The sequence below is a fragment of the Puma concolor genome, chromosome C2 (genome assembly GCF_028749965.1).
Source record: "Puma concolor isolate L17-30 chromosome C2, mPumCon1.1.hap2, whole genome shotgun sequence".
NCBI lineage: Eukaryota > Metazoa > Chordata > Mammalia > Carnivora > Felidae > Puma > Puma concolor.
Genome location: NC_141675.1, coordinates 76,111,135 through 76,132,914, shown reverse-complemented (window position 1 = coordinate 76,132,914; position 21,780 = coordinate 76,111,135). Strand labels below are relative to the sequence as shown.

At 39.1% G+C, this 21,780-nt stretch overlaps 1 protein-coding gene across 2 annotated transcripts in view; it reads left to right on the top strand.

Annotated features, from left to right (window-relative positions):
* PARL (presenilin associated rhomboid like) overlaps positions 1–21,780 on the top strand; it is a 52,511-nt gene that overhangs the window by 26,899 nt on the left and 3,832 nt on the right. Inside the window, exons 5-8 of one of the 2 annotated variants that reach the window (XM_025913093.2) lie at positions 2,916–3,011; positions 4,047–4,196; positions 5,870–5,940; positions 21,659–21,760. In XM_025913093.2, coding sequence (XP_025768878.1) covers positions 2,916–3,011; positions 4,047–4,196; positions 5,870–5,940; positions 21,659–21,760 — 419 coding nt within the window. The remainder of the gene's footprint in view (positions 1–2,915; positions 3,012–4,046; positions 4,197–5,869; positions 5,941–21,658; positions 21,761–21,780) is intronic. The other variant, XM_025913096.2, reaches the window with a different exon arrangement.

Genomic DNA, 21,780 nt, shown 5'->3' with positions numbered 1-21,780 from the left:
CTCATTTCATCACACTCAACTGTTTAAGGTAGATTTTATTAGCCCTATCTTCCAGAAGAGAAAACTGAGGCTGAGAGGTCAGGGGCCTCTTCCCTAAGTTATAAGTAGGACAGTCAGTTCAGCTGGACTCCTTTATCCATGCCGTTAGGCAACGTGCAGTGCTGCCTCAGGCCTAGGATTACCTCACATCCTGTCCTATTCACTGGCTTCTGGGGACCCACCTGCTGTTTCCTAAAGAGCCCTTTGATCTGAAATCCTAGAGTGACCAAGGTCAAAAGAAATCCTATTGGCTACCTATGTCTGTGTATAATAGAGCCCTACATTAGGAATTGCGTCTTGGCCACTGAATTTGGCTCTCTAAAAATTTATATCTCTTACTTAGAGCCTCAGTTTTTTCATCTATAATTGGCCTTCAAAATGGGATGTGCATCAAGGAAAATAACTGCATTTTGCTTTTCTCATTTAAAATTTGTTAGTGTATTTTAGAATGAATTACAGTGATTTGTGTACATAATTTAGGTATGTATGTTCAGTTGTTTACTGATGGGATTCATAACCGTAGACCACAGGTCTATGAAGTGAGAGTTTTTTGTTTTTTGGGTTTTTTTTAAAGTTTATTTATTTCTGACAGAGACAGAGTGCGCATATGAGCTGGGGAGGTGCAGAGAGAGAGAGGGAGACACAGAATCTGAAGCAGGCTCCAGGCTCCAAGCTGTCAGCGTAGAGCCTGACACGGGGCTCGAACTCGCAAACTATGAGATCATGGCCTGGGCCGAAGTCAGACACTTAACCGACTGAGCCACCCGGGTGCCCCTATGAAGTGAGAGTTTTAAGTACAGCGTGTTCTGGTGCTGATATTCTGTCTTAATTTACCAAAAAGGCCTCTTTGGGGTGAGAATTTGGCAATATCAACTCTTTGGCTACTGTTAACCTTGATATCTTTGGTTATCTCTCCCCTTCTCAAGGCTTTTCCCTAGTTGTAATCTCTTCAGCCAGAGACTAGACTCTGCGGTACTATGCTGCTTGCAGTTTCCAGAACTGTCTGCTGTATGTCACTGGTTTCAGAAAGTAACCTGTGGAACATGCAGAGTAGTTGTTGCCATTTTTCAGCCTAGCAGGCAGGATCCAGGACCCCATTTTGCTTTCTTTGCAGTGTACCACAATTGGAGCAAATTGTATAGCCTCAATTATTTTCATGATCATGGCAGCCTGGGGCCAAACTCTTCTCAGGTCCTCCTTACCCTGAGATACCAGTCACTATGTACAGCAACCTAGACCTTAGAGGATTCTTTGGGTAATAAAGATGTTTAAATAAATCACTGCTCACTTTCATAGAATAAACCTGGTCTGTTCCTCTGTCTTCGGAGACTCCGCCCTTTCTCTCCCCACCTCCCTTGTTCCAGGGTTCCAGGCTCCTCATTGGGAGGTATACATAGTACTCTTACTTGCCTTCCTTGTGACCCCTTTTCCCCATCCTTTCATGAATACTGTTCCTCTCACCATCTTTGAAGGAGTTCTAGTTGGTTATTTACTGAAAATGTATAACAGCTGTCAGTCCCCACTAGTAAGACATATGATAAAATTAATGGAATCAATTCAGTTAAATACAATAAATTCCATTTCATGTGCCATGGAGAAAAAAATGTTTCTAGCTCATCTGTGACATACCACCAGTTGTAAGATGCATCCTGATTACAGATATTAAAAAGGAGATGTCTTAGAATCTGAAAAATAATAGCTTCCTTTCCTACCTCTCAGAAGGGAGAGAAAAACTGGAGAGACTAGTAATGCCAAGGGATAGCTGAGAGCTAAAGATGTAACAGCTGGTGAGGATTATACAATGAATATCTTCTAAAATAAATCCTCTTACCAGAATGTTGCTGGAATCCATGCTTATTGTCCTTGAAGGAGTTGAAAGGGCTAGTTGCCTGCTAGCAATTCCTTTAATTCAAGTAGATGAGTGCCTACTATATGGTCACGGAGTTGTGGTACATTGCAATTAGTGTGGTTTTTAAAGTTCATAGTTTTTAAGAATAACTTAGAGTTAACTATTCAGTCACATTTTAGTGAAGAAACTATCATTAAATAATAAACCTCCGTTTAGTGGTAGTTCTAGCAGCATCCGTTCTTGGAGAAAAATGAAACCGTAAACAGTTTTAAAAGCAGTTGCAAAATTCCAGATTATTCCTGAATTCTTATCTAACATGTATTTTCTCAGACAAGTGGATTTTTATTTACCCAGTTGATACGTAGGTGTTTCCATAAGTTTAAGAGGTATTTTATTCCCTATGGAAAAAGAAGCATGCTATGTAATAGAGTTTTTCTAGTCTTAGCCAGAGAACCCAATTCTGTACATTAGTTGTCTTTGGCTTGGCCATTTTCAAACAATAATTATAGATCTGATGATTGTTGGGTACAGTGTGAACCATTCTGAAGAAATAAAATAAGGGGGCACCTGGATGTCTCAGTCAATTAAGCATCCAACTTTGGCTCAGGCCATGTTCTCACGGTTCGTGAGTTCAAGCCCCACATTGGGCTCTGTACTGACAGTTCAGAGCCTGGAGCCTGCCTCGGATTCTGTGTCTCCCTCTTTCTCTGCCCCTTCCCCATTCGTTTTCTCTATCTTTCCAAAAATAAACATTAAAAAAAAAAAAAGTAAAATAAGGATCTGAGCGAAGCAAGTCAGCTTCTAGAGCATTTGCAATTTTCTAGGAATTTTCTGACTATACGAAGGCATAGTTTGATACTTAAAAACATTGATTTCACTTACTTTCCCTTAGCTCACCCTCTCCCCGCCCCAAGTATATAATACTCTTACATAATTGTGGTAGAAAATCTTATTCAGGGGGACTTTTGATCAGACTTTCTTTATTCCAATTTTTAACCTCCCTAAATTATAAATCTTTATTTTGTAGGTATCATAGCTGCGAATGTTTTTGTATTCTGTTTATGGAGAGTACCTTCTCTACAGCGGACAATGATCAGATATTTCACATCCAATCCAGCCTCAAGTAAGTCTACTTATGACTTTATTTTGAGAGAGAGGTAATATGAAAGAAATAAGCTTTGTGTTAACTGAAATGCTATGCAGAGGATGAGTTGCTTGTCAACAGTTGTAAATAATATCCAGAAAATAGACTATAAGCTCCCTGAGGAAAAGGACCCCATCTTTCTTAGTGTTATATCCCAAGTACCTAAAATGTGCCTTGCACATCTCAGATAAGTACTATTTTTTTAATGTTTGTTATTTAGAGAGAGAGCACCAGTGGGGGAAGGGGCAGAGAGAGGGAGAAAGAGAGAGAATCCCAAGCAGTGGGATCTGACAGTGCAGAGCCTAATGTGGGGCTCAATCTCACCAACTGTGAGATCATGGCCTAAGCTGAAATCAAGAGTTGGATGCCTAACTGACTGAGCCACCCAGGCGCCCCAGTAGATATGTATTTTCCAATGACGTAAGATCCGTGATCACTACAAGTTCACTCTTTGAGGAGATTATTATGTACAACTTTATGTCTGTACTTGAAATAATTTACTGATTCTTTTTTCTAACTAACTTTTGCCACGAGGACAAGTTGCTTTCATTGAACTGAGAATTTTTATTGGTTGCTTACTAGGTAGAAGAGAGAGATTTAAGATAACTTTTTACCACTTTGAAAAATGCTATCTTTTAAAATTTTTTTAAATGTTTATTTATATTTGAGAGAGATGGGGAGTATGTCCCTCTCCTGCTCACAGAGAGATGGAGACAGAATCTGAAGCAGGCTCCAGGCTCTGAGCTATCAGCACAGAGCCTGATGTGGGGCTTGAACTCACAAGCTGTGAAATCATGACCTGGGCTGCAGTCGGACGCTTAACCAACTGAGCCACCCAGGTGCCCCAAAAAATGCTACCTTAAACCATCTTATTTAAGCTTTTGAACTGGCTCTGTTTTTGTTTCCTATGTTTGAGTTGTTTCATAATAATAATGAAAAAAATCAAAAGTAGATAATTTTTAGGTCATGGCTGTGTGTCCTATGATTACCAGACTGTTTTTCTTTCTCTTGTAGAGGTCCTTTGTTCTCCAATGTTGCTGTCAACGTTCAGTCATTTCTCCTTGTTTCACATGGCAGCAAATATGTATGTTTTGTGGAGCTTCTCCTCCAGCATAGTGAACATTCTGGGTCAAGAACAGTTCATGGCAGTGTACTTATCTGCAGGTAATAAGCTTTAATCTCAGGATCTTTTGGAGTACGAGCACGCTAACCTATCTGGAGAAGGAACAAAGGGAACGATCATAGCTGAATTCTACATATGAGGATTGTATGTAGGGAATTATACATACTGTCTGTAGAGAAGGACATCGCAGGCTGGTGGGGTTGTTGGCTTTCCTGCTTCTTGTTTCGCGATTTCTTCTTAGATTATTTAGGTATGTTTAGTTTTAAATTAGGATAGACGGGTTAAGATTTAGTGGAGAATTTAAGCATGTCGTTTTTATCTCATTAGGCCTTGGCTACTTTAGCTCAGGCCCACCGTTTTATAGATAAGTTCTTTCCAGACTTCCTGGCTGTCTCAGTCATCTGGATCTTTGTTAAATAACCTTAGGCTCATTTCCCACAGTGTGTTCAGTTTCCAGAAAGCTTTATTTTAGACCAGAGCTTTGTAATAAGATCGTCAAGAATGAGTTTTTTCTCTTTTCTGAAAGCATATATCTTAGTCTGGAGCCACTCCAGTTGTGGTCCTGGGGATATCATTGTTTCCTTATTTCAACTAGGAAGTGGTAGTAAAGGATTCCAGGTTCCTAGATGCTACTAAACTGGCAATTGGTCTGTTAAATTTTACCTCTCTATTTGCAAAATGTATTGAATTAAAAACCACATGGCATGAAAATTCGTTTCTGAAGTCCCTTCATTTATTTTTTTTTATTAAAAATGTTTCTTAAGTTTATTTTTTTTAGTAATCTCTACACCCAACATGGGGCTCGAACTTACAACCCTGAGGTCAAGAGTTGCATGCTCTTCACACTAAGCCAGCGAGGTGTCCCTGAAATCCCTTTATTTAAAAAACAGTACATCATACTGTAGTCATATTGTAGTATGGAAAAAAAAGCACTTGAGAGCTTGAAGACAGAAGACCTAGTTTTACTGGATCTTATTTCTGCTACTTGCTGTGTGATACTGCAGAAAAGACCATAATAACACCTCTTTGAGGATAATGATACTCTCATGACAAGTGGTTGTAGAAAGGATTAAATAGACACATCTACCACAAGGCATCAAAAATGGGTGCTTAGTCATTGTTAATTAAATACCCATGTAGCTGGTCCTTCAAAACTAGAAACTGAGCAACATCTTTGGCCTGTGCCAGAAGTGTATAGTTTTTTCCCCAAGCACTAGTTGTATTGTTGTAGGTTACACATGGGTTTGTTTCAGATGATTAATTCCTGCTCTACAGGAAGTTTTTTAAAATGAGCCACATTCACCTTAGATGACATTGGAGCCAAAGGGACTTGTAAAAGAGCATCTAGTCTAAATTGCAGCAGAGTCATTTGGCAAGCTGGGTAAAATATAGATTCCCTGGTCCCGTTCCCAAGAATCCGATTTAGTGTTTGGAGTGCAGCCCAGAGGATTCCCTGACAGTTGGTGAGTTTGAAACTAATCTCTTTTATGTTATAGATAAGGAAAGTGAGAACTGAGAGGTAAAGTGAAGGACCCTGTGTCACTCAGTAAGTTGTGTAGTTGGTCACACTTACAAAATATCTGAAGTGATAGGATAAGTATTCATACCTGCACCTTGTACTGATCCAGGTAGAAATCCAACATTGTTAGTCTCTGTGGGGTGGAAACCATTTTTATACTACACTAAAATTATTGAAATGTGACTTATTTCTCAGGCGTTATTTCCAATTTTGTCAGTTATGTGTGTAAAGTCGCGACAGGAAGATATGGACCATCACTTGGTGCAGTAAGTATTTGTAATGTAAATTTTCTTAATTTAGTCTTTAACTTCACTTTGAAATAATTTTAGACTTATGGAAAAGTCCAAAATTATTACAAGAGTTCTTATATACCCTTTACCCTACTGTTAAGTACACAGTACACAGTACTACTGTTAAGTACACAGTAGAATGATCAAAGACAGGAAGTTAACATTGAAACAATACTAACTAATCTGTGTCTAATTTAGAATTTATAGAGTCTTGGGGCACCTGGGTGGCTCAGTCGGTTGAGTGTCTGACTCTTGATTTTGGCTCAGGTCATGATCTCATGGTTTGTGGGTTCGAGCCCTGTGTTGGGCTCCATGTGGGCAGTGTGGAGCCTGCCTCAGATTCTCTGTTCCCCCCTCTCTCTGCCCTTCCCCCACTTGCGCTGTCTCTGTCTCAAAATAATAAAGTATTTACAATACTTTATTATAATAAAAAATTTAAAAAATAGAATTTATGGAGCCTTGTAAACTTCAGGCTATAGCTTTTAACCATTGGTCATTTACGTATACTGTACTTACTAGAACAGACTACAAATCAAGAGCATAGTCAGAACAGTGGGTATCCATTCCTCAAAACCAGACAGCCTAATCGAGCATTGGAAAATTCTCAATAATTACAGATTTGAATCTGGTACTATATCCTCTGTTTAGTCACTATTTGAGTGTCTTCTGTGCAGATTAGACTAGTAGGCACTGTAGTAGAAACTGGGGATATACCAGTGAGCAAGATGATCACAATTCTCTTCCTGAGCTATGTTCTGGATGCTTAAACAGAAAAAGTGTTGTGTTTTTTGTTTTTGTTTTTTGTTTTTTTAGTTTAATGGAAATTTCTAGGCACATGGAAATCTTTGTATAACATCTCTCTAAAGACTACACATTCATTTTGTACATGTTTAAACACTAATGCACTTAAATATATTCAGATAGAGAGTTTCATATTTAAAGAAACTAAGAAGGTTTTGGAAGAGAATTCTTATGTAATCATCCCATAATGTGTGTGTTCCTCAGATTTGTGCATACTTAATTGTCCTTTTTTTTATACTTAAATTTCCTAATGAAACCTGTATCTTGTCCTGTCACCTACGTGATTTCTTAAGCCCCCGTTTTTTCCTTCATGGAATGTTTTATATACAAGATTTGGTGCTGGTGTAATTTACGTATTTCAAATCTTTTACCTCATTCACCGCCTAAGCACCTGTTATGTGAAGGCAACGAAGACCACGCTAAAAGGGCTAAAAGTCTCTAGAGGACTTCAGGGGTTCTGAGAGTAGGGATACTTTTTTCATTAAATGAGAGGATCTTGGAGGGCATTTTGATGTGCTACAGGTGTTACTCTCGTTTTGCAGATAAGAAACTAAAGTCCAAGATGAGAAGAGTGTGACAGATGGTATTTGGAATTAGGCTGGGTTTGAATCCAGCTCTGCCACTTATCTGTGATTTCTAAGACATATTACCAACCCTCTCTGTTTTTCTGTATAAAATGGGGACAATACATCTCTTTCTGACCTGCAGTGCAAGTGTGTTTAGATGGCCTAGAATAATAAGGAGCATGTACTAAAAAACGTGGTGGTGGTAGTTCCTGTTCAGTCATCAAAATTTTGTAGAGCCATGTCAGAATAAAATTATTATCCCCAAATATTTTCATTCATTCTTAGTTAAAATTAAAACTAAGTCACTAGGTATAATAATATTTTTAATGAGAAATCTAGAAACAAATACTGTTGACAAAGTTATGTTAGAAAATACGAAGTATTGGTCTTACTGGCTTCCTCGTAATCCTGTGTTAAAGGATGAAGGGCTAAAGAATATTTGTCAGTTGACATATTGGCATTAGGGAGCAAGAATACTGGATTTTGGTAAGGGTTTTATTTAGTTAGAGCTCTGGATGTTCTGGATCTCATTTAAAAATTGTTTCTTGGGGCACCTGGGTGGCTCAGTCAGTTGAGCTTCTGACTTCGGCTCAGGTCAAGATCTCACGGTCTGTGAGTTTGAGCCCCGTGTCGGGCTCTGTGCTGACAGCTCAGAGCCTGGAGCCCGTGCAGATTCTGTGTCTCCCTCTCTCTCTCTGACCCTCCCCCACTCATGCTCTGTCTCTCTGTGTCTCAAAAATAAATAAACATTAAAAATAAATTAAAAAAACAACAACAAAGGGACACCTGTGCCCCTATGTTTATAAAAAAAAATAAATTAATTAATTAAATAAAATAAATAAAAAAAATTGTTTCTTAGTTATTGGTAGGAAGCTTTAACCTGCTTTTAAAAAAATTATTTTCTGTGAAATGTAACCCTTAATTTTGAGATGGCAAAGATCAATGAAATGTTTGCGGTAGGAAACAGCATTTGTTAAAATGTTAGAGATGTGTTTTTTGCTTGACGCATATCACAGGCCAAATTGAAGCTTGCTTAACATACAATAACTTGCTTACTGTAACTTCATTGATTTAAGTATCACTGATTTAACCTGTTCTTAAACTGAATTCTCTAAGTCAGGAAAGTATCTTTAGTCTCTTCTTACAGCATTGCAAGTAAAATAAAATGGTCACTAGAATGGATTCATTTGGAATTCCTTTTTTATTTATCGTGTTTGGAGTATGTCTCTTGTATAACTTTCTTAGTGGCTTTTCCAATATCTGTACGTCAGTTATCACAGTCTGCTGGTGGGAGTGTCATTTTACCAGTTTGAAGTGAACCTTACCTCCCTTTTCATCCCTGTGTCCTCCCCAAATTATAATATATAATTGTCTTAAATATTTCCACTGCGCGCATTTAGAATATTGGCTACTGTTATTATCATTTGTGCTTCAACCATTAAACATCATTTAGAAAATTCCAAGGGAGGAAAAGTCTGTTGTCTGTATGCATAATTTTTCTTCTTCTCCATTGTTCTTCTTTCTTGATGTTTCAAGATTCTTCCTTCTATCATTTCCTTTTTATTTAGAGAATTTTCTTTAGCCATTCTTTTAGGTAGGTATGACAAATTCTCTTTAAGTTTTTCTTGGAGAATGTCTTGATTTTCCCCTTCATTTCTGAAGGATATTTTTACTGGATAAAAAAGATTCCAGGCTGACTTTTCTTTTGGCACTTGAAAAATGTTGTGCCACTTCTTTTTGGCCTCCATAGTCTTTGAAGAGAAATCCTTTGTTGTTCAAATAGCTGGACTTCAGATCATGATCTCACTGCCCCCATCAGACTCTCTGCTGACAGCTCAGAGCGTGGAGCCTGCTTGGGATTCTGTCTCTCCTGCTCATTCTACCCCCCACCTCCCTTCTCTCTCTCACAAGAATAAACAAACATTAAAAAATATATATAGCTTTTCCCCTGTAGGTAAGGTGGTGTTGATCTCTCTGAAGATTTTTTGCTTTGTCTTTAGTTTTCAGAAGTTTGACCCTGTTGTCATGGATCTCTTTATGTTGATCTTGTTTGGGGTTTGCTCAGCTTCATTAAACTAGAGGTTTATGTCTTTGGGGAAATTTTCACCTGTTATTTCTTTGAATGCTTTTTCAGCCTCACCCTTCTTTTCTTTGGAACTATGATGAACATGATGTTAATATAATCTCTAGGGTCTCTGAAATTCAGTTAATTTTTTTTAAGTCTGTCTTTTTGTAGTCCAGATTGGGTAATTGCTACTCTGTTTCAAGTTCACTGATTATTTTCTTTGTCCTTTCCATTCTGTTTGGGCCCTATTGTTTTTATTTAGGTTATTGTATTTTTCAGTTCTAAATTTTACATTGTTCTTGGTATCTTCTGTTTGGGCCTTTCTGTTTCTGTGCTATTTTTTCACTCGTTTCAAGCATGCTTGTAACTACTTATTAAAGCATTTTTATGATTGCTGCTTTAAAATACGTGTCAGGGGCGCCTGGGTGGCGCAGTCGGTTAAGCGTCCGACTTCAGCCAGGTCACGATCTCTTGGTCCGTGAGTTTGAGCCCCGCGTCGGGCTCTGGGCTGATGGCTCAGAGCCTGGAGCCTGTTTCTGATTCTGTGTCTCCCTCTCTCTCTGCCCCTCCCCCGTTCATGCTCTGTCTCTCTCTGTCCCAAAAATAAAAATAAAACGTTGAAAAAAAATAAATAAATAAAAATAAAATACGTGTCAGACAGTTTTAATATCGCTGTGTCATCTTGTTTCTGTTGTCTTATTCAGGTTGAGGTTTTTCTGGTTCTTGGTATGTTGAGTGATTTTTATTTTTATTTATTTATTTATTTTTTTATTTATATATGAAATTTATTGTCAAATTGGTTTCCATACAACACCCAGTGCTCATCCCAAAAGGTGCCCTCCTCAGTACCCATCACCCACCCTCTCCTCCCTCCCACCCCCCATCAACCCTTAGTTTGTTCTCAGTTCTCAACAGTCTCTTATGCTTTGGCTCTCTCCCACTCTAACCTCTTTTTTTTTTTTTTTGTTCCCCTCCCCCATGGGTTTCTCTTAAGTTTCTCAGGATCCACATAAGAGTGAAACCATATGGTATCTGTCTTTCTCTGTATGGCTTATTTCACTTAGCATCACACTCTCCAGTTCCATCCACGTTGCTACAAAAGGCCATATTTCATTTTTTCTCATTGCCACGTAGTACTCCATTGTGTATATAAACCACAATTTTTTTATCCATTCATCAGTTGATGGACATTTAGGCTCTTTCCATAATTTGGCTATTGTTGAGAGTGCTGCTATGAACATTGGGGTACAAGTGCCCCTATGCATCAGTACTCCTGTGTCCCTTGGATAAATTCCTAGCAGTGCTATTGCTGGGTCATAGGGTAGGTCTGTTTTTAATTTTCTGAGGAACCTCCACACTGCTTTCCAGAGCGGCTGCACCAATTTGCATTCCCACCAACAGTGCAAGAGGGTTCCCGTTTCTCCACATCCTCTCCAGCATCTATAGTCTCCTGATTTGTTCATTTTGGCCACTCTGACTGGCGTGAGGTGATACCTGAGTGTGGTTTTGATTTGTATTTCCCTGATAAGGAGTGACGCTGAACATCTTTTCATGTGCCTGTTGGCCATCCGGATGTCTTCTTTAGAGAAGTGTCTATTCATGTTTTCTGCCCATTTCTTCACTGGGTTATTTGCTTTTCGGGTGTGGAGTTTGGTGAGCTCTTTATAGATTTTGGAGACTAGCCCTTTGTCCGATATGTCATTTGCAAATATCTTTTCCCATTCCGTTGGTTGCCTTTTAGTTTTGTTGGTTTTTTCCTTTGCTGTGCAGAAGCTTTTTATCTTCATAAGGTCCCAGTAATTCACTTTTGCTTTTAATTCCCTTGCCTTTGGGGATGTGTCGAGTAAGAGATTGCTACGGCTGAGGTCAGAGAGGTCTTTTCCTGCTTTCTCCTCTAAGGTTTTGATGGTTTCCTGTCTCACATTCAGGTCCTTTATCCATTTTGAGTTTATTTTTGTGAATGGTGTGAGAAAGTGGTCTAGTTTCAACCTTCTGCATGTTGCTGTCCAGTTCTCCCAGCACCATTTGTTAAAGAGACTGTCTTTTTTCCATTGGATGTTCTTTCCTGCTTTGTCAAAGATGAGTTGGCCATACGTTTGTGGGTCTAGTTCTGGGGTTTCTATTCTATTCCATTGGTCTATGTGTCTGTTTTTGTGCCATGTTGAGTGATTTTTAAATGAGACGTGGACATTTTGGATATTATGAGACCTTGAATCTTATTTAAATCTGTTCATGAGGCTGCCCCTGCCACTGCTTTGACAAGGGGAAGTTTGACCATTACTGTCTGGTGAGGTGAAAGTCCAGGTTCTTTACTCAGCCTCTTTTGATAGCTAGGGTACAAGGACTCTGGTTACTAGGAGGCAGGACTTGGAGTTCTGGAAGTACAGTCTCCTATGTAGACCTTTCCTGGCTAGGAGGAACAGTCTGCCTTGTTACTGCTGCCCACATGACCTCCACTGACACTACCCCGTCAGCGGTATCATGATGCCTCGTTGCCATCTGCAAGGGTAGAAGTCTAGGCTCTCCACTCAGCCTTTGTTGATGGGGATTGGGCTGCAAGCTTTTCTGTTGTTTGGCTGGAGTAGAGTGGTTATTATCTAAAAGCTGACTGTCTTGCTAGGCTATCCTTTCTTGGTCCTTTGGCTAGAGAGAGCATTTTGGGGGATGGGGATAGACCTATTATGTCTGAGTTCATTGGGATTTCCAGGTCATGAGCTTCTCCAGAGCCAAGTCTGAGCTGTATGAGGCCAAAAGAAAACCCAGGGGACTCACCACTGTGTCATTCCTTGGATCCCAGGGTTCCTTAGCCACTCTCCTTTTCTTTCTCAGCCTTTCAGAGTTGTCTTATGTTTGTTTTACATGTAGTGCCAAGGTTTTTGGCTGTACTTATGGAAGCACAAAACCCCTTAGAGTAAATTCATTTAAAATTTATGGTGCAAAAAGAAATCATACATGTAAACGATATGATATGAAGATTATATAGATATAGGAAATTATTTATGAAAATGATTTACTTATGAAATAAGTAAAAAAATTGTAGGCATATGTTGATTGCAAGTACATAACCAGTGTACATAAATTGTTGGTGGAGAATAAAAGATCTTCATCTCTAACCAAGGAGGCAGGTGTCTAGAGTCTGTGTGAGTTGGGGTTAATAACTCCCTGAGATTGTACCTAAAACATACATGAATGTGAAATTTTTCTGAGGAGAAAGGGTCCCTGTTCACTGTATTTTTAAATGCCCCTGACTAGAAAAGGTTAAAAAAAAAAAAATAGGGGCACTTGTGTAGCTCAGTTGGTTGAGCATCTGACTCTTGATTTCGGCGGGGGTTATGATCCCAGGGTCATGGGGTTGAGTAACTGTGTCAGGCTCCATGCTGAGAGTGGATATTCTCTCTCTCTCAAAATAAAAACTAGAAAGAAAGAGAGGGGCACCTGGGTGGCTTCATCAGTTAAGTGTTCACCTTTGGCTGAGGTCATGATCTTGGATTTGTGAGTTCGAGCCCTGCATTGGGCTCTGTGCTGCCAGTGTGGAAGCCTGTCGGGGATTCTCTCTCTCCCTCTTTCTGCCTCTCCCGCACTCTCTCTGTCAAAATAAATAAACTTGGAAGGAAGGAAAGGAAAAGAAAGAGAATGAATGAATGAATGAATGAATCTGTGCATGGAGGTAGGCCCAAACATTTGTCAAAAAAGGAAGTTGGGATTTATTCAGATACATAAATGTTTACATTTGTGTAGGTAAAGGTCACTTTGAGAAAATTCTAGGACAATGGAACTGCCTTCTATCTTTAAAATAATGTATAAGAACAATAAGATATAGTTAGAGAAACTGGCTTTACATAGAAATGCACAGTAATGAGAATTTTCTTTCATACTAAAATATCTGTAATGAGCATTTTAGATGGAGAACATAATCATCTATGGAGAAATAATGTAGAGGCACCTAACAGAATTTTAATGTTCTTCTTTCACGTCAAGCAGTCAAACTCTGTTGGCTTCATTTGAGGGAAAGTGTAATTTTATTGGGTTTTTTCCCTCTCAGAAAATAAGGTTTCAGCTTGATTTGTTTGGAGTTTCATTGAATTGACATTTAAAAAAAATTTTTTTTTTTAACGTTTATTTATTTTTGAGACAGAGACAGAGCATGAACGGGGGAGGGTCAGAGAGAAGGAGACACAGAATCTGAAGTAGGCTCCAGGCTCTGAGCTGTCAGCACAGAACCCGACGCGGGCTCGAACTCATAAACCGCGAGATCATGACCTGAGCCGAAGTCGACCGCTTAACCGACTGAGCCACCCAGGCGCCCCTCATTGAATTGACATTTTTAGTTTGTTTAAAAATAAACCTAGGATACTAGTGTTGTTTGTATGCAATAAAACCTGGAAGGTGATGAGCTACTGTTCACTCCAACTTTACAATTCTTAGTGACATTGACATCTACTGTGCTTAATATTAATATAGCATGTGCTGATAGTTTTGGGGGGCAGATATTGATGTTCTAGGCAGAACAGATCTTTCAGAATAAATATAAATGTGGCCAGTATAAAATGTTGTACCATGACCCAGCAAGTTTGTGAGGAAACAAACCTGCAATCTTCTGATGTGGTTCTGATATCCTGAAAATTTGCTGTGAACCCATTTAGGACCTGTAGTAGGGAACCAGGGAAAGGTGAACAAGTTATGGAGGCTGTGTATGTGCATATGTGTGTTTCCATACAACCAGTAATCTCCCTGTTAAGGGAAGTCAGGATTTTGGAAGAACCTTGTGTGTTACAGTTAGACTTGTACAGAAGCCAATTTGGTCCAATATGCAGTAGCAGAGAGTTGATCTTAAATATAGAAAATAGAATGCTGGGAGTGTCTGGCTGGCTCAGTTGGTGAAGCATGTGACTTTTGATCTCAGGGTTGTGAGTTTGAGCCCCACATTGGGTGTAGAGATTACTTAAAAATTAAAAAAAAATAAGATAGAATTCTGACTCCTAACCCCCACTGCATAATTGCAGGTACCACCACCACCTGCCTTTACTATGCAGTTGAGGTTATTGTTTCCTTGTTGGTCTTAGCACTTTTTCAGCCCAAGGACTAGGTTTTTTTTTTAATATTTAAATATTTTTATTTAGTTATTTAAATCCAGGTTAGTTAACATATAGAGCACTAGGGGTTTTTTTGTTTTTTTTTTTTGTCTACTTACCTTCACTGAGATCTTTGGTTTTCCTCCCAAGGGATACTCACTCATACTGTCTTTCCATCCTGCAGTTATCCCAGCCCATTCCTGGGAATGCAGCCTGAGCAGGTTTCCCTGTTTGGGTCAGTTGGCAACTGTGTATTAGGGATTTGGGATATCTGGGATCCCTGGGACTCCTAACACTTTAAAGTATTAGTAATTACTAAAATGTCACATAATCCTGTGTTTTGAGTCAACCCTTTGTACAAATGGTGGTTAAGAGTGGTAGATGCTAGGGGCGCCTAGCTAGGTAGATGCTAGGTGGCTCGGTCAGTTGAGGTCTGACTGTTGGTTTCTGCTCAGGTCATGGTCTTGCAGTTGTAGGATCAAGCCTCTTGTCGGGCTGTGCACTGACAGTGTGGAGCCTGCTTGGGATTCTCTCTCTCCCCCACTCTGCCTTCCCCCACCAAATAAATATTAAAAAATTTAAAAAAGAGATGCTATTTTTTCAGAAATAGCATTTTTAATACAAAAATGTAGGAACCCTTCCTTTTATTTATAGGGGTAATCAGTTACAGGACACCTTTTATAAAAATCATTCTTCTCTTAGATGTCTTTTTTAACATCCTCCTTAGAAATTATTTATTTATGTATTTATTTAAAGTTTATTTATTTTGAGAGCAAACATGAGGCAGAGAGAGAGGGAGAGAGAGAGGATCCAAAGCAGGCTATGTGCTGTCAGCACAGAGCCCAATACGGGACTTGAACTCATGAACAGTGAGATCATGACTTGAGCTGAAATCAAGAGTTGGATGCCTAACCGACTGAGATGCCCAGGAGCCCCAGCAATAATTCAAATCTTACAGAAAATTTTCAGTACAAAGGACTTCTAAGTCTTTTAAAAAATAAAATCACTAGGGTTTACTGAGGTATAACTGACATGGAAAAAACTGCACATATTTAAAGTTTACCATTTCAGGACGCCTGGGTGATGCAGTGGGTTGAGCGTCTGCCTTCAGGTTATGATCTTGCCGTTTGTGAGTTTGAGTCCCACATTGGGCTCTCTGCTGTCAGCACAGAGCCCTCTTCAGATCCTCTGTCCTTCCCCCTCGCTGCACACTCTCTCTCTCTCTCTCTGAAAAAAATAAACATTTAAAAGATAAAGTTTATAATTTGGAAAGCTTGGACATGTGGATCAAGATAATGAATACAGTCATCATCCCTGAAAGTTTCCTGGTGCTCCTCTGTAGTTCCTTCTTCCTGCTTCTAACCCCTTCCTGGGCAACAGCTTCTCTACTTTGTTATGATAATTTCATTTGTACTTATTTTCTAGAGTTTAGTATTAATGGAATCATGCAGCATATACTCCTTTTTGTTACTGTTCTGGCTTCCATTACTCTAGTTATTTTGAAATTCATCCATGAAGTTGTGTATATCAGTCTGTTCTTTTGTATGAGCGAATAATGTTCCATTATTTGGATATGCCAGAATATGTATATCCATTCACCTGGTGGACATTTGGGTTTCTAGTTTTAACTGTTACCAAAAAAAGCTGTTGTGAACGTTTGTGTATAACTGTTTGTGTGCTTTCATGTGTCTTGGAATGGACAGATCGTAATGGTAAATAAGTATTTAACTTTTAAGGAATTTCCCAGCAATTTTCCAGAGTGATTATAGAATTTACTTTCCCATCAGCAGCATGCGAGATTTTCAGTTTCTCCACATCCTCACCAACACTTGGAATGGTCAGTCTTTTTAGTTTGTAATCAGTATGTACTGATACCTGTGTAGTTTTAATTTTTGTTTCCTGACTCATCTTTTCATGTGCTTACTTGCTATTCATATATCTTCTCTGAAGTGTTCAAATATTTTGCCCAGTTAAAAAAAGATTTTAATTATTTTCCTTTACATAGTCTGGATACAAGTCCTTTATCAGATTTTTGAGATGCAGATATTTTCTTTTAGCCTATATTTTGCCTTTTCTCAACAGTGTCATTTGAAGACTGTAAGTTTTTAATTTATATGAAGTTTGATTTATTAATTTTTTTCTCACGGATCATCCTTTTTGGTCTCATAACGGAAATCTTTGCCTAACTTAAGGTCGTAAAGAGTTTCTTCTATGGCTTCTTTAGAAGTTTTTATTGTAGCTTTCACACTAGGTCTTTGTGTCACTTTGAAAGTGCAGCAAAATGCTCTTGAACCACATTCACCAGTTTTTAACGTTTTGTCACATTTCACTTACTGTTTTCTCTATTCACGCTTTTTTTTTTCTGAACTGTTTGCAAGTAGGTTGCATATATGATGCCCTTTTACCCCTAAAATACTTAAGTGTATATTTCTGAGAATACGAATATTTTACTCTTTCCAGTTATCAAGTTCAAGAAATTTAATATTGATATAATACTTTAACTTATTAACATATTCCAGTTTTGTCAGTTGTCCCAGTAATGTCCTTTGTAGTTATTTTTCCCCCTCTAAGATCATGTATTACATATAGAGGTTATGTTCCTCTGGTCTCCTAAAAGCTGGAACATTTCCTTCCTTAGCCATTTTTGTTAATTGAGGTATAATTGCCATAACATTGTATTAGTTTCAGGTGTACAACCTAATGATTCGCTATTTGTGTATATTGCAAAATGGTCACCAGAGGTAATCTAGTTAATATAGTTAACAATAAGACTGTCGCTGTGTATAGTTAATAAAATTTTTTTTCCTTGTGATAAGAACTTTTAAGATTTATTCTCTTAGCTTTCACATATGCAACACAGTATGAACTGTGGTCACCATGCTGTACATTACATCTCTGGCTTATCTATTTTAAAATGGGAAGTTTGTACCTTTTGACCCTTTTAACCCATTTTGGTCTCTCCACCCCCAACTCTGGCAACCACCAGTCTGTTCTTTCCATACATGGGCTGGCTTTTTTTTTTTTTTTTTTTTTTTAAGATTCTGTACATAAGTGAAATCATACAGTATTTGTCTTTCCCTGACTCATTTCAGTTAGCATAATGCCCTCAAGGTCTATCCATCTTGTCACAAATGGCAAGACTTCCTTATATTTTTGTGGCTGAATAATATTCCTCTGTGTGTGTACATACCACATTTTCTTTATCTGCTCATCCATTGTTGGACACTTAGGTTGTTTCCATATTTTGACTATTGCAAATAACTGCAATGAACATGGGGGTTTATTTTACCTTTTTCGGTTAGTGTCTTTGGAGGGATAAGTACCCAGAAGTGGAATTGATGGATCATGATGACGCTCTTTTTAATTTTTTGAGGAACCTTCATAATGTTTTCCCTAGTGACTACACCAGTTTACATTCCCATCAACAGCGCACAAGGGTTTCCTTTTCTCCACATCCCTACCAATACTTGTTATTTTCCTTTTGATAATAGTCATTCTAACAGGGGTGAGGTAATAATCTCATTGTGGTTTTGATTTTCATTTCCCTGATGATTAGTGACGTTGAGCATCTTTTCATGTGTCTGTTGGCCATCTGGATGTCTTTGGAAAAAGGTGCAGATTCTTCTGCCCATTTTAAAATGGACTGTGGTTTTTTTGTTCTTGAGTTATATGAGTTCTTTATATATATCAGAAATTAATCCCTTATTAGATAGGATTTGCAAATATTTTCTCCCATTTGGTAAGTTGTCTTTTTATTGTGTTGATGGTTTCCTTTGCTGTGCAGAAGCTTTAGAGTTTGATGTAGTCCTACTTGTTTTTGCTTTTGTTGCCTTTGGTCAGCCTTTCTAAAATTTTTCATGGAATTAACAATTTTGGACAGTACAGGCCAGTTATTTTATAGAATGGTCATCGGTTGGGTTTGTCTGTTTCTTCATGATGAGATTCTGAGTGTGTGTTTTTGGTTGGAATGCTACATGAGTGGTGTTATGTCCTCAGGTACTACAGTTGGAGGCAATAATGTCCATTTGTTGACTGGTTGTTATTCAGCTTCTCTACTATAAAGTTGCTGTTTTCCTTTACCTTTTACAGTTAATGTGTAATGTGTGAGGGGATACTTTGTGATTTATGTAAGTGTTGTGATGTCTTCTTCATCGACCCCTCTCACCCCCCTGAAATAGCATCCATTGATTATTGTAGCTTGACTCAGTTTTTGCTGTGATGGTTGGCGGTATAGTACATCTCATTTGTTTTCCCTGACGTCTTCTATAGCCATAACTTATCAAACCTAGGAAATTAACATTGGCATAGCCCTTTTTTAAAAATTTTTATTTTAGAGAAAGAGTGAATGAGCAGGGGAAGAACGGCAGAGGGAGAGAAAGAATCTTAAGCAGGCTCCATGCCTAGTGTGGAGCCTAACATGGGGCTCTCCCACAACCCTGGGTTCATGACCTGAGCTGAAATGAAGAGTTGGATGTTCAACCGACTGAGCCACCCAGGCGCCCCGGTATAGGACTTAAACCGCAGACTGTATTTGGATTTCCTGTTTTTCCATGATGTTCTTTGTTTTGTTCTAGGATACCGCATTGCATTTAATTATCATGTCTTTTCAGTATCCTCCAGTCTGTGGTGCTTTCTCGGTCTTTGTCTTTCATGACCTTGAAACTTTTGAAGAATAGTGGGAAGATGTTTTGTAGAATAGCCCTCATGGAAGTGTTATATTATTACTATTTTTTTTTAAGATTTTATTTTATTTTATTTATTTGGGGGGCAGGGGGGATAGGTGGTGAGGGGCAGAGAGAGTGAGAGACAACCCAGGCAAGCTCCCCATTGTCATTGCAGAGCCCTACATGGGGCTTGAACCCACGAACCATGAGATCATGACCTGAGCCAAAATCAGGAGTTAGATGCTGAACTGACTGAGCCACCCAAGTGCCCCTAAAAATTTTATTTTTAATCTGTACACCCAGTTTGGGGCTTGCATTTACAGCCCTGAGATCAAGAGTTACATGCCTCACCAACTGAGCCAGCCAGGTGCCCTGGAGTTTTTTGTTTGTTTGTTTTTGTTCTTAATGTTTTTATTTTATTTTTGAGAGAGAGAGAGAGAGGGAGAGAGGGGGTGGGGGAGGGGCAGAGAGAGAGGGAGACATAGAATTCGAAGCAGGCTCCAGGCTCTGAGCTGTCAGCATAGAGCCCGATGCGGGGCTTGAACCCATGAACCATGGTATCATGACCTGAGCCGAAGTCGGTGCTCAACTGACTGAGCTACCCAGGTACCCCAGTTTTATTATTTTTAATAAGTGACTAAGAACCGAGAATTTTGGCTGAAGACAAATATAGTTAAAGCACCAGCCTCCCTTTGCTTTCCCACTGGTCTCCAGCCACCCACAGGCTTGGTTCAACTTGGTTTTCTGCTTGAAACACTCTTCCCATCTCTTCCCCTTTTACTTCGCCAGCGCCTGGTGACCCTTCCATGCAAAACTTGATGTCATTACGAACCCTGAGCTTCTGTCAGCTCTCCCTTCCATGTGTTGCCAGAGCATGCCCTGCTTCATCATCATAGCTGATCATGTTTTGTTGTTACTTCTTCTCTGTAAGCTCCATTAAGGAAGGGATGTGGGTTTTGTTCCTTTCTGTACCCCCAACATTTACATAGTGCCTGGTGCAAAGTAGGCCTCAAGTATTTGGATGAATGATTATTGTGAGACTTAATATTAACTAGGGATTATGATCTAATTTTTCAAGTATTCTACCATTTAGAGGAAGTGGGATCATGTCTAACATTGAGTTTAAATTAGCATTATTTATCAAGATATTTCATAGCCATTATACATTTAAATTATGAAGATTATGTAGCAACCTGGAAAAACACATGATTAAAATAAAAAATATAGCCAGGAGCACCTGGGTGGCTCAGTTGGTTAAGCGTCCCGCTCTTGATTTTGGCTCAGGTCATGATCTCACGGTTTGTGAGTTCGATCCCTGCGTCAAGTTCCACGCTGATAGTGTGGAGCCTGCTTGGGATTCTCATATTCTCTCTCTCTCTCTCTCTTTCTCTCTCTCTCTCTCTCTCTCCCTCTCTCTTTCTCTCTCTCTCTCTCTCCCTCTCTCTTTCTCTCTCTCTCTCTCCCTCTCTCTTTCTCTCTCTCTCTCCCTCTCTCTTTATCTCTCTCTCTCTGCCCTTCTCTCACTGTCCCTCTCAAAATAAATAAAACTTAAATTATCATTATAATTTCAGTTATAATAAATGGATGATTGATTGTAAGGTTGTGACAATGTAGACATGTTTGTTTATTTTGGGAGAGAAGGAGAGAGATAATTCCAAGCAGGCTCTGCACTGCCAGCGCAGAGCCCAACATGGGGCTCGAACCCACAAACCATGAGATCATGACCTGAGCTGAAATCAAGAGTCAGACACTTAATTGACAGTCATCCAGTCACCCCTAGATTTTTTTTTTGTAAATAAGTTCTAGGCCCCACGTGGGACTTGAAGTCATAACCCCAAGATCAAGAGTTGCACGCTTTACCAACTGGCCAGCCAGTCACCCTGACATTTAGGTTTTTATTGCCTCATCTGAGGCTGTTGGAGGAAGCGCTTCTCAGGCAGGTGCATGTGTGTCCCTGGAAGGATGCTGTGGGGGGTGGGTCATGCAGAGCCATGGGACAAACACGGCATGCTTTCCTGGAGCAGAACATTTGCTCAAAGGTTTTAAAGAAAACGCTTAGTTTTATTGTGAAGTAGGATGGAAATTTCATGTGAATTTATTTATTTTATTTATTTATTTATTTATTTGTAAACAGAAAGCATTCTACTTGGAAGAAATTCCACACGTCTGGGTTTCTTTGGGCAAATTCATGCACACACTGGTTGAAATGGCTTTGCTTTGTGGGAATTTGAGAATTTCTTTTATAGTCATTAAATGATGCATAATCATGCTTAACATTGTCCCTGAAGTTTATTAAGCACTCACATGCTGTTTGCTACACACCTTGTTCTTTCCAGGTTAACTGTGTAATGGACTGGAGCCCTTTTGCCTGATACTTTGTACCTTAGTAACAAACTTTTAAGCTTTGTGCTAACCTAGAAATGTGTGGCTTATAAACTTTCTGGAAAAAGTATTGCTACTTCAGATTGTAGTCACTAAACGGTTGCACATTGAGAGTTTGACCTTTTCACGTGTGTTCATTTGCAGTCAGGCGCTATCATGACCGTCCTTGCTGCTGTGTGCACAAAGATCCCAGAAGGGAGGCTCGCCATTATCTTCCTTCCAATGTTCACATTCACAGCAGGGAATGTGAGTATTTTTATGAATTG